A 13,460-nucleotide genomic window follows, 5' to 3' on the forward strand; every position below is an offset into this window, starting at 1 on the left:
GAATGATTTTTATTACAGATTTAAACTTATAACAACTGAATATTCTGCCACTTGGGGCTCGCAGAAACGAGCTGTAAACACTGCGATATCACGCCCTCCTACAGGTCATATAATAGCAAACAGTAGCTTACAGACACAGATACAGAGCAACTTTAAAAATCATTTGGAGTCATTTGTCTTCAAAACTCACTTTCTAAATTTAGCTCCATTTGAGTCTCTATCAACCTCTGCACTGTAGCTGCTAAATGACCCACTATGTTCACCAGCAATTTACCAACTTTGTGCTTATGACATAGACAACGGTGATAAGAGCAGTGAGAGTGAAGTCAAACCGTAACGTTTTGAGGAGTAAAATAACAACAAAAAAGAGACCCAAAATCTGAAAAGGCTCTGTAGAGCTCAGGGAAGAATTTTCCATTTTTGTTGTATCCAGTTTATTTATTGTTAAAGTTTTGATGATAAAAACAGTGGCGCAAAGCCATCAATTCTTCACAACTTTATTGAACTGATTTTCCAACCTGACTTGAGGCAGCATTAGATAGTGGATGCTGCTGGTGTCCTTCTCCTCGACAGAGGCGGGGTCAATGAGGTGACGCAGATTATGGTACATCACCTCTGTAATGAAGGGTGTGAAGGGAGCCTGAAGGAAAGGAGGGAAGGAGGGAAGTAGACATTGGACAGAAAAACAAAAGAAAGGAGGATTATTAGATGATTTGCACTGTAGTTAATTTACATTTTCCGACATCAAGGTCTAAAAGTCAGAAGCGAATTTCTTTCTCTATCTTTTCCCCCCTCAAATTATGCAAAAGTTCAAACACATTCATGCCATTGTGCGGTTACTTCTGATACGATTCTCTTTCCATTTCAACCATGCCCAATTAATTTGTGTTGCTCAAAGCTGATCTGTATTGATTTGGGTTAGGCTAACTGCCTCTTAGCGTGCCGCACGCCTGACATGCAAACATCTTCAATGTGTTATAAATAAAAACTCCTACTGCTCATGCATTATTCATGGCCATGCCGGCACACAAACACACCTCTTCCATACCAGCGTTATGCCTTTGTTTCTGGCATACACAAAAGCAAAACCTCACCACAAGAAATTTCTCTCCCCATACAATCTCTCTCCTCTCTCTGTGTCTCTCACACACACAACACACACACACACACACACACACACACACGCACACACACACACACACACACACACACACACACACACACACACACACACACACACACACACACACACACCGAATGACTCACCATCAACCTGCACATGGAGAACAGAACACTGAAGAGGGTTTCCAGCGCCCACAGGCAGTCCTCAGTGCCACTCTCTCCCTACAAAGTTCACACGCACACACACATCAATAAGTTCATTCCCTTTGGAACAGTAAAAAGATAAAAATGCCCTCGCAGACAACAGCACATGTATCCTCTGTCAAAGTCAAACAAATGTTCACAAGGAGGGCTACAAACTCATTGCTTTAACATTTGCTAACATGGAGGATGTAAGGACATTTAACAGCAGTTCAAAATCCTCATTGTTGTTTATTAATTGGATGTTACTGTATTAGTTTAATACATATGGTAAGTTTGTATCCTGTAATAAACACAAGAAAAACTGTAAAGAGTAGTATCATCTATAATCCTATTTATTCATTTTAATACTTATAGCTCATTTGATATACATTTATATGAAGGATATGTCACCCTTTGGACTTAGGAATCACATTTATGCTCATTTGCAATTAGCTGAATCTGCTTCACAAAACAACAAAATTAGCATAGAATAAGCACAAGTTTAAAACTTGTGATCTCACCTTCAGGCGCCGTCTGTTGGTCCTGACGTACCAGTTGGTGAGCATGTCCACAAACTTGACCAGGCGAGGCACAACGGTGTACAGGCGGTATGCTGCAACCAGAGACAATCGTCAGTTTAATTACACTTGACACAGAAACAGCATGACTGAGCTGCCAGTAAGCATTTATCTTAGGATATGAAAGAGTCTTCTTCTTTGCTATTGTAAACATTAGCTCAGTGTGTGTGTGTGTGTGTGTATTAAACATATCATTGAGATAAACAGTAAAGCTTTTAACAGTTACATTGTGAGGACTAAAAGTAAGACGCCATAACATGAATCATTCAATTTGAGGGTGAGGACTTTACATGGGTTAAGGTTAGGCAAGTAGCAGTAAGGGATAAGATAAGTTGGTAAATTTAAGTCAGAAAGTAAGCGTAATTTGAAGTGATGAAAAGACAGTTCCTGTGTGTCTGTGTGCGTGCTACAAGAATGCCTTTCTCACCACCCATCTCGACCTTGAAGAACTGGATGAGGGACTGCGTGAAGGACTGAATCCATTTGTCCATGATGTTGTTGCTCTGCTTCGCCATGTTTTCATTGTACAGGAACTGAATGCCGTCCTCCTAACCCATGAATACAAACAGGCACATAAAAAACACTGTTCGAGAGAAGCATAATCACCAACATTTTCACTCTCCTTATAATTTGATTTGATAGGCACAAAAAGGACACAATAGTCACTGATGTGAAGAAACTGAAACTGGATCTAAAACCTGTTTTGCATATAAACAAGAAAAGTAATCTAATTAAAAAATCAAATTTATTGTCATTTTTACAAACGTGTCTGAGTGAGGCAGAATGAGAGAGCGTTTCTCTGGAATCAAGGTGCAAAAAACGTTCAAACAGCACAACAAAGTCCCTAAACCAGGATACCTGAGATGTATGAAGTGTAATTAAAATAGTGCAAGTTAAAAAATGAAAAAATAATAAAACAATTGTAGTGTCAATTTCTAAAACAAAATACAATCAATACATTTGTACAGTAATAACACGTACAAGTTAAGCCACAGCTACCATTACCAAATATCATTAAATATTGACGTGCCCCATCTACAGGCAAGAAAAGCAGTTGCTGCTGCAGTCTTGACACTTGCGCCACCTACAGGTGAACCATGTTATCTGAAGTTTACGCTACATATCCACACATAAGGATCTTTTTTTATAGTTCGAATAAGCTTAAGAGGACGTGACCCCTATTTTTGCATTGCCCCTCAGGAACTGAAGATGGTCGATGGTATTACACCGTTTTGAGGGACTTATTTGGCTCCTAATTCTGGGTAAGAACTCTCAGTGGAAATTACACATTTTGAGTGATGCAAGTGTTCGTTCATTTGTTGGACATAATGAGCCAATGCAGCACCGACCGTCATCATGGAAAATGTTAGCTGTGTAAACAACAGCTCTTAACGTTAACCTGAAAAAAACTGAAAAAGGGATCAAAACACGGACAAATACACTGTTGTTGTTGTTGTTGTATGTCGCGTGTCATCGCTACACCAACCGCTGGCCTGCTTACGTCATTTCAGCGTTTATATTGGCGGTGCGAATGCAAAAAGAAAAGCACTTGGGGTATGCCGTTCTCAGGAGAACTGTTCAGTCGGTATGCTGTAAGAACCTCTGGTTATTTAATAGTCAACTGCTTCTCCAGACAAGTACCTCTATAGCTTGATGTTAAAACTGTTCGTAGCGTTTTACAAAGGGACATAAACAGTTAATTCATGTATAAAATCGCCAAAAATTGAATCTGGCATTTTATTATTTGTCAAGCATTTTTGGTTGAAGTTTGGCATTTTTGACAGACTTGACAGAAGAGAGATGACAGGGAATGCAGTTGGAGAGGTTGGTGGCACAACAAAGGTTTCAACCTGGATACGTTGCAGTGCATGGTGGCTGCCTTAAACCTTTAGTCCACAAGTGTACCCGAGTATTTGGCATTTTTGCAGCCACACGTTGAATTTTAACGACAGACTGATTTGTTTGCCTGGTGTTCTTTTAATCTTGTCATCTTTTTCAGCAATGGTTTAATGGCACCGAACTAAAGCTCAGCCTCACCAACCGAGCCAACGCCTGATGACAGTAGTGGGTGGAAACGTACATGAATTTACATGTTCTTTTGTCACTTTTCTGGAAATTGTATTAAACTTGGATGCATATTTGGCTACTGACAGGTCTACTGCTGCTGCTATTACTCTCCCACGGGTTGGTGTAAAACTAAACATGATCAATAACTCCCAAGCTGTCCAACATTCTCACTTCTTTTTTAGATTTACTGATACAGCCAGTGGCAGCTGATGAAGAACCTTCGAGGTGGAGCTGTGCCATATCGAGCCACTTTCAGTAACTCTTCCAACATGATTTAATTCAAGGTGTCAAACAAATGCAAATTAATGCAGCCAAATTATCAGAAGCACGGGATAATTGTTTAATGCGCTCAGCAGAATAAATCTTGTCTATGAGTTTATCAAATTGGGCTGAAATACACAGACATCAGTTAAGCAATGACACGGGGACGTTGAGGGGAATTATTTCAGCCTGTTAGTACAACATTAATTCATTGAACCAAGAAGAATTTCTGTTTTGCACCAGCAATTACCAAATAATCAACTGGGTAATTTCAAGCAAACTGCTGTATTGTCAATCAGTGCCTTGGTTTTTTTGAGCAGGAATAGTTGGAAGAACACTCCAGGAGTTGTAGAAATAATGACTTTAACCTCTGTTCATTACAAATGTACCTTCTGTAGCCTTTGTACGTTCTGCACCAGGAAGCGATAGGCGTTATACCAAGGCAGGAAGACATCCTTCAGCACGTCTCGCACGCCCTCCTCTTTGAAACGCAGGTTCTCTGCTCTCACCACAGGAGAGTTGATGAGGTACAGTCTACGGAGAGAGACGGGGGAGGAGTTGCTCAGTATGTGTGTGCGGTTTGATTATGAACGAGTAAGAAAATGTAGTGTGGACATTGGTAAACACATTTCCAAAGAACAAAAGCTTAATGTGTACTTGGTGAATCTGAGTGAACCCACAAAAGTTAAACCTGTAGTCTAACTATAAAAATACTGTTTGTCAAGTCCTACTTAATAGGCTCTGCCATAGCCTACCATGTTGCTACTGTGGTGTTAGTAAAACGGTGGGTAAATTGACGTTTGATCAAATAAAAGGCGTCTTCACCCCTAGAAACAGAAACCTTTTGCGAACAGAATTTCATTCGTTCAGCCAGATAACATTTGGAAAATCTGAGAGAGATCACACACGATTGAATTATTTTAAGAACATTCAAGATAGCATAGGGTTAAACCGGAGGTTAGCCAGTTCAGCTGGAGCCACGCATGCTCTACCTGTATGACCTGTATGTATTCATCCAGCCAGTGCGGGAAATGTCACCCTGGAAATGGTTTTCTCCTCAAGAGATAGTTCAACTTTATTAAACTAAAATCATCCATGAAGGAAGAGATGGCAACATGAAACCGTAAAGTAGCAAAAAAGTGAAAAGGATTTGTGAACAGAGCAACTTATCAATAATAATTTGTGACTTTACAATTGTTATGTTATAATGTGTTTTGTTCTTTACAAATGTATCTGTGCAACATAAGGATTTTTTTCACCATTATATAAATGCTTATATAATGACGGAGTTTCAAGCTAAACCTGATGGATGGGACGCAGTGGTCTATAAACTGTACAAGATTTAGGTAAAATAGTCTTTTTCAAATTATAAACTGCAAGAACATTATTATCTCTGTCTCATGCCACAGCGCAGGATTAGTATTTGGGCCAATAAGGTTTATTTCAGTTATTTAAAGCTTGTTACCACTGAATTTTTTTTTTAAACTGTAACCCAATGTGATGTGGGTATGCAAGCTGTCACAATTGCTCCATTGACTTCTGTTAAAAACTGAAACCATTTCATAACACACAAGCAGGCAAATTACAATCAGCATTGACAGCACATGCCTCTGAGAGCCCCTGTCGGCTGAAGGCTACATTTGAGCTTCAGTATTTAGTTCATCCAGAGGACGCAGACGTGCAGTCCAGATTTTGTTGTGAAAAGCTAACACTCCTCTCTATGGACACCAAGCAAGTTCAACTGGACACTTGCATGAAACTATTAAAAGACAGCTGTTTAGAAAGTTGCATTGTCTTAAGGTAAAGCTATTCAGCTGTCCAACATGTCTGAATTTGATTTACTTTATTTCGGCTAAATGTCCACCTATGTTCTGTACATATTTTGGGCCAAAACCTATTTTTACCAACATCAAGCATCACAATACAAATTAATCTCTTTCCTCCAGTACAGCCAAACAGAAATACTGCTGACTAATTATAAACAAAATAATGCATATCAAAGTAATATACTGTGGCAGGCATCAGTACACTGATGGATAGAAAAGGGTTTTTTGATTCTGGCAGAGAACCGACATGATGCAAGTTCATGCAATAGGCCATGAGTGATTTTAATAGCAGCCACTCTGAGATACATTTGAAATAAAATGCCGAACAGACATGACCATCATCTGCTCAAATATGTTTGGGCACCTTGACAAACACAGACAATAAAGAAAAAAAAAAACATTAGTCTGTACTTAGGTCTGTCAGTAGTTCACACTGAATTTATTAATTTTTGCTTCAAAATACCTCTAATGTCTACACTGTAAGAAAAGCAAGAAAGAAAGAAAAAAAAATGGTGGTCTTGAATAGAAACAGATTGTCGCCTTTTTTTTCTTTATCTCAGCAGCTCCCTTCTCATCATTGTATACGTGAGCATATGGTGCAACTTCATAGTGGTTTATTCATTAGGCCATATGGCCATAGCACTTTCTGCTCAGGGCAAAGGAGAGAATGTATGAAGCGGGACACGTGTATGTATGGTATGCCCGAGTGCGTGTAAACTGTATGTAGGACTGGGACAGATCCTACTTATGTGTAGATAGCGATTCAGACCTTTTAAAACCATGCTTGCTAATAATATAAGGTGGGTTAGCACACAATCCCGCCATAGGCACACAAGCATTTACACTCCGGAAACACGCACTCGCTCACATTCAAGCACAGAGCTGACCTGAGGGCATCGGCTCCATATTTCTGCACTATCAATGCCGGGTCTGGGTAGTTCTTCTTGCGCTTGCTCATCTTCTGTCCATCGCTGCGGGAATAACACAAGCAAAGACATTAATGCACATACATATGCGTGCACGCACAAGAGCGCATGTTGGAAACCATGCACTTGGTATTCAAATTAGTCGAGTCCTTCCAGGTCAGCAGGCCTGTGAGCACAGTGCTGCATTTAGACCCCGGGGCTGAGGACAAGCAGCTCGGTTGAAGAGAAGCTCTGAGGGGCTAAATGTTACAGTGCACATACAAGACTGATTATGAAAAGTAGCAGAAAAGGAGGATGAGTAGGCAGGTAAGTAAGCGGGAAGAAAACTAAAACAAAAACTGTGGTGAATAGGAGCAAAAAGTGGATCAGTGCATGAGGAAAGAAAAACAAAATGGGGCAGAAAACAGCTGAGAAATGTGCTTGAAACTGACAGGAAGGATAAAGCTGGCAATATTGTGTATTTGCTTATTGTCAACGAATCCCAAAACACAAACAAATGATCCTACTATTGAGCACAGCATGTGTTGTCAAAGTTTAATATACAGCAGTGTATTCTTTCCTGCTGTAGACCTCCACTCTTTTCTGTTGCAGACATGTTCGTTCATCACTTTCAACATGAGTGCTGAGGTTTATTTTGAGTCAATCCCACATACACCTTCTTGCTGCCATAAATACTCCTCGGCACACAATTCTAAAGCTGAAAATACTCCCAAATGCACTAACAAATCTACCATTTAGTCTTAAAACTGCACATGTGTGACCTGTTAGTGAACATTTCCACCTTCAGAGGAAATGAATGGGCTTGGAGCTGACAAACACGGATAGGGTAAGGAAACTGTAAAATATTAGAAGACTGTCACACATCTTTTCTTGGGAAAAAGAAAGCAAGTCTTATCCTTGATGATGAAAATAAATTGTCTTTGTAGATTAAAGAAAGATGAGGGAAAGTGGTTTAAGTCAACGGACTAACCTGGCGAGCACCAGTCCGTTAACAATGACATTTTTGAAGGGCGGTTTGCCAAACAGCGCAGTGGAGAGCACCAACAGGGTGTAGAACCTACAGCAGGACACAAAAGGAGAGTCGACAAGGTCAGGCTAACTATGAATCTGAAACGGTTCAGTTGTCCCCTGAGATAAAACTGAGATGTTACATTCACACGCTTGCACGCAGATTTAATACGAATCCATTCAGTTCAACTTTAGAAACATTTGAGGAACACACCCATCTGCCTCTCCGTTGTCCATCCATCCATTCATGCTCTTCTCTCGTCATTTCCCTGAATGAAATGCGTAGGGAGGCTCGCTACGTCTCTGCTCCTCACCTGTCACACTCTTTCCATCTAACCTTTCCTCCCATCTATCCACTCATTCATTCACAGTTTACCATCCTCTGGTCTGGTCGATGCCTTCAGCGATGAAGTCTGCCGGGAAAGTGTCCTCAAACTCCTTCCTGTTTTCGAAGGGGTAGTGAACCTGGGCGTACGGCATGCTGCCACTCTCGAACCAGCAGTCGAACACCTCGACGACCCTCCGCAGCACGCCCTTACCGCATCGTGACGGGATCGTCAGACTGTCAATGCTGGGTAGAGAGAGCGTGGACAGCAGGAAGGAGAGAAAGAAAAAGAAAGTTGAGACAGACGGAAGCAATAACAGTTTTATTAATACGTGTCAAGGGGGAATTTCTTTAACATTTGTACACTATATAGATTCACAGGTCTATAGGCCTTTGGGCTGCAGTCCAGAATAACGATTTTATAATCCTTCACTGCGGAGAATGAGGTTTAGGAGGAGAACGGTGTGTCATGTTGCGCTGACACCTCCAAGAATAAGCTTGGGTTATTGCTTTGGGTCATAAGTTACACACACAAGGATATGGATTAATTTATTACATTTACTGACACGCTCAGATTCAGCTTATGAACAAAATCAGAGTTTCCTATGCTGAGGAAAATAGATGCACCTGAATGTTGTTGTAATTACATGTTGTATGAAATGCCAAATAAACCTATTCAATGTTTTATGGAAAATAACATGCCCTTATCGGTAAATGAATACAACAACACATTATCAAAATAAAATATCCACAGAAAGTTGATGAAGCAAGATTTACTTTTCTTTATCTATAATCTTTTTGATCTGCAGCAATACTCTTCTACTTTTCAGAGCCTTGCTTATGTGCCAATTAAAGGAAGGTAGTGTTTAGCTGGAACTTTCCAAAGAGAAGTGAGCTGTTGAGTATAGTTTGAGTAGCTTAATGTGTCATTTTTGCAGGTTGTTATGTGTAAGATTTTTTTTTACAAAATGTTCCACAATGCAGGCACAGCCATTACCTTCAGTATCAGGCCACTCCACATTTCATAATGTGGACTGATTACAGTCTGCCCAGAGGAAGTGATTCATGCATCTTTTATTTTTAGCAAAAGAACTTTATTGCTTGAATTTTCCACCAGAAAATCAGCTGAAATTCCAGTATAAATTAACTGGAAAGGGAACTGCGGAAATTGATGGATTTGTTTTTTTTAGAGCTGACGTAAACCCATAAAAATCTACTCAAGTTAAATGTTAGTCAACTAAGACACAGTCATGCAGTTAACTCACAGTATGCTGTCTTAATAGCGCAAACAGGACATGTCCCCAGTTGGCTGGTATACAAGTAGTCATCCCGCCAGCTACAGCTGCTCCTATACGAAACCTGCTAGCAGTCATGTAGCTCTAGTAAGCCTCGAGCACCACCTATTTTGTGAGTATGCGTGGATTAACTCTGTTGAGCTATTTTTAGGTGTGACTAGACCTCTTCGAACTGGGTGCATGGACATGGGAATTTAATAATGAGCCCATCTAGAGAGATGCAAGAAATTAAAAGACAGGTTATCTAAACCTCTGTCTCACTTTATGAAAGTGCAAAACTAAATCGCTGGCATGCACCTGACAGTGTGGCATAAAGACATAATTAGGCATTACTTAAACTCAGAGAATCTAAACCCTCTCTGATCTCTTGTTTATGCAACCTAAACTTATAACTTTTGTTATGTAACATCATCTTAATTCATATGCATATCAGACCATTATGGGAGTCGCGTGCGACATAACCGCAATGATTTACAGTTAAAGGGAGTGAAACACCGCAACTTCCAATTTCAAACACTGCAGACATTTCAAACATGGTTTTACACATCTGACAGACTGCTTCAGAGCTGATCAGCTTCTCTTCCATTAGGGGAGTCTATTTTTAATCTTGAAGGTTGCTAAAATCAATTACATTACTTTTATAAATCGTGCAGACCTGTATCGAAACCCAAGCATTGAAGCCTGACGAAAGCAACCTCTTCCTCACCCATCAATTAAGAGATGGCCAGCCCCACGGAGGTGATTAAACGTAATTAGCAGAAGAAGACCGGAAGAGTAAAGTGATCTGTGCACCACAGCACACGTCTGGTTCGAGCAGACAGCTCACATTAGAGGAAACCAGCACACATTTAAAAATAAATCCTCACACACATACGAACACAGACACTGAGGGCATCCGACCGTCAAGGCAGCAACACTGAATAATATGTTCAGGTGGGTGGCTGCTAATCTTGGTGCTTCATCAGTGACTCACCTTTCCCGATGCAGATCAGTTACTTTGACTCCGGTCAGCTCCTCCAGTTCAGCCATGGACCCAACACACACCACCTGATGAGTGCGCACGCACGCATACACGCACACACACACACACACACACACACACACACACACACACACACACACACAGAGTGTATTTTCAGTAAGCAGTAGCACAAAACCGTATTAACAGTAAACTCAAATAAGGAAATTAACCATTCGTGCTAAAGTCACATGATTTGTCAGGCAAAACTGACATTTGCTTCTTCCATCTTCTCAAATTCTTAAAATAAACTGCTTTTCTCTCTTTTCTATCATTATGAATTGATTGGATATTTTTATGTTTGTTTTGTTTGCTCAGACAAGACTATCCTCAGTTAATTATCTTGATCTATGTAAAATAGTGTTTCACATATTTTAGTAATTCTCTGTAGTTTACACAAGTCAAATGTTGATTAGAAATAATTGTTCAACATTGCAGTCCTGGGAACAATACACCAAGAAGTTTTGCGGTGTAGTTGAAAAAGAAAATATTTGTGTTGATAACATACAGTTGGCAACACAAGGATCTAACATTTAAAGAATTCATTCTTTAATTTAATTTAATCTAAAGGAACAGTTCAATATTTGGAAAATAATTAACAATTGTTTACCACAATGATTAACAAAATGAACAACAACTGCAGCTGTATTAACTACAAACAATAGGTAATGCATAATATATACATTGCAGTGAACCAATAAAAAATGTTTGTGACTTCAATTCCGATATCGGTATATCAAACAAAATGTTGTTATCTAATACTTGTGACAAGGATATGTAATAGGGGCAGCATATTTTACAGTTTAATAATGAATTCTATTATCCAAAATAACATCATTGCACTGAAACAGTGAAATTCACTGGGAATGTAATTATTATTAAAAAAAAAAAAAAACTAAACATTAAAGAAAAAACACACAAATAGAACAATTTCAAAAGGAATCCAAGCATCGTTTTCTGCTTTATGTTTAGTAAAAGGTTACATTCATATTGGACAACATATATGCGGATACCAACATATCTGTGATAGCCGAAATTGGCCAACTGATAAATCAGTTGGGATCTAATATAAACCACAGTTGAAACTATTTAGATATAGTTAAATAACTGATTTGATAATCAACTGATTTGATTATTTATTAGTCTTTTCTTTTTTTATATATATATATATTGCAGAAATGCCAAAGGTATAACATTTGCCTGTTCTTAGTCATAGTAAACTGAAGTTGCATTAGAAACAGAAGTTAAAAGTAGGCCTACTTTAACACACTTCCTGAGTAACTCTACCTTAAAAAGTATAGTAAAGTGTGTTATCTGGTCTCCTCAGAGAGTTAACCTGTAGGCTCTGCTCTAGTTTTACCACAGCACCAGGTAACATGGCCTAGATACCGCCTGATACACCAGCGTCAGATACAAAAGAAGACACAATAAAAGAAACATAATCAGAAAGCTAGGGACAGAGAGAGGCAGAACAAAAAGAAAAAGATACTGAGAGACAGAAATCATACAGCCACGCTCAGAGAAACACACACGCAGACAGACACGCTTACAGCTTTAGATTTGGGTGTGTGATTTGCCACTGAGGGGTGTGTGAGGGAGGCACCAGGGAGTGTGAGTGCTCTGGAAACAGTCACAATGCTATTTCCAGCAAGCAGGTCGCTGGCTGTCCTTCTTTCTGCCAGGGGACCAACACTTCATTTTTCAAATGCTCAAACAACCTAATTCTGACATCTCTATTCAGCGCAGTCTACTTCACACCGTCAGCTCAGTTTGGCAACAAACATCCAAAACGAAATGAACAATTACAGTTTGGCTCGCTTCTCCACTGTCCGCCTCTTTTTCCTCTTTCATTCATTTTCCTTTAGCCGTTCTCCTCTCTCAGTTTCACCCTTCTCTAATTCAATCTGACCCCTCCCCCTCCCCTTACAGTCCATGTCTTCTCTCCTGTAACACCCGAAAAGCAGTTTGTCTTGAGGACCTTTGAAGTTGCCTTAACTGGCATGAAGGGAAACCAAACACAATTTGGTTTGTGTTTATTTGCCATTTCCATTCATGAATCATTTATGTGCTAAATTTAAGGAGGAACTCTATAATGGTGCCCGATGGGAGCTGACTGACTGCAGTACAGAATCACGCTACACTCTCTGGTTTGACACTATGGTCACCTCACTCTCACCATGCCAGAAAGTCTCTCCTACACAAGCCTCCACACACAGAAAACGGGCCAGATATGCTAAATTACACGAGTGTCAAAAAGAGGTCAGTGAGAGAAATTTTCAAACGGCCAATTTATGAGAAGCGCTGGATGTTTGCACTTTTTCAGCAGACCAATCTTCTCTTTGGAAAGACACAAGACGTATTTGGTCATGACACAGACAAATTGTGCGATCTCTACAGACTACAAAGACACATTAGGAGCATTAAGTACTCAATTAAAGCACTATAAGTGCGTGTTTGAGTTTGGTGTATTCCTGACCTCTTCAAAGTCATCGCTGACCCAGAGTGGGATTGGAGTGCCCCAGTAACGGTTCCTGGAAATCGCCCAGTCACGCGCGTCTCTCAGCCAGTTCCCGAAACGCTTCTCACCCACAAACTCTGGAACCCTGCAGGCAAAAAAAGCAATTTGTTTAATATATAAATCCAAATGTAAGACATGATTTCAGCCAGAAAAGCAGCATGAAATACTTAAATACCCATTTAAAATGATTACTTGTTCATTCTTTTAATTATGTTTGATGTTGGGCAGCACTTGGATTTAATTGTGCTATATAGATAAAACACAATTTAAAATAATTAATTCATTGACATTTATTGTCATGTATGAGATGATGAGCAACCTTGCAAATGTAGC

General features: G+C 39.7%; 1 protein-coding gene across 2 annotated transcripts in view; it reads right to left on the minus strand.

Annotated features, from left to right (window-relative positions):
• Positions 1-13,460, minus strand: part of iars1 (isoleucyl-tRNA synthetase 1) — a 54,907-nt gene that overhangs the window by 16,314 nt on the left and 25,133 nt on the right. For both annotated transcript variants that reach the window (XM_069146433.1, XM_069146424.1), the window contains exons 14-23: positions 13,086-13,212; positions 10,565-10,638; positions 8,348-8,542; positions 7,934-8,020; positions 6,925-7,008; positions 4,601-4,745; positions 2,311-2,431; positions 1,827-1,918; positions 1,267-1,344; positions 519-640 (exon numbers count right to left, since the gene is read on the minus strand). In XM_069146433.1, the coding sequence (XP_069002534.1) occupies positions 519-640; positions 1,267-1,344; positions 1,827-1,918; positions 2,311-2,431; positions 4,601-4,745; positions 6,925-7,008; positions 7,934-8,020; positions 8,348-8,542; positions 10,565-10,638; positions 13,086-13,212 (1,125 nt within the window). The remainder of the gene's footprint in view (positions 1-518; positions 641-1,266; positions 1,345-1,826; positions 1,919-2,310; positions 2,432-4,600; positions 4,746-6,924; positions 7,009-7,933; positions 8,021-8,347; positions 8,543-10,564; positions 10,639-13,085; positions 13,213-13,460) is intronic.

Source organism: Embiotoca jacksoni, unplaced genomic scaffold (assembly GCF_022577435.1).
Source record: "Embiotoca jacksoni isolate LCO1_2020_lvr unplaced genomic scaffold, fEmbJac1.0.p SCAF_1, whole genome shotgun sequence".
Lineage (NCBI taxonomy): Eukaryota > Metazoa > Chordata > Actinopteri > Embiotocidae > Embiotoca > Embiotoca jacksoni.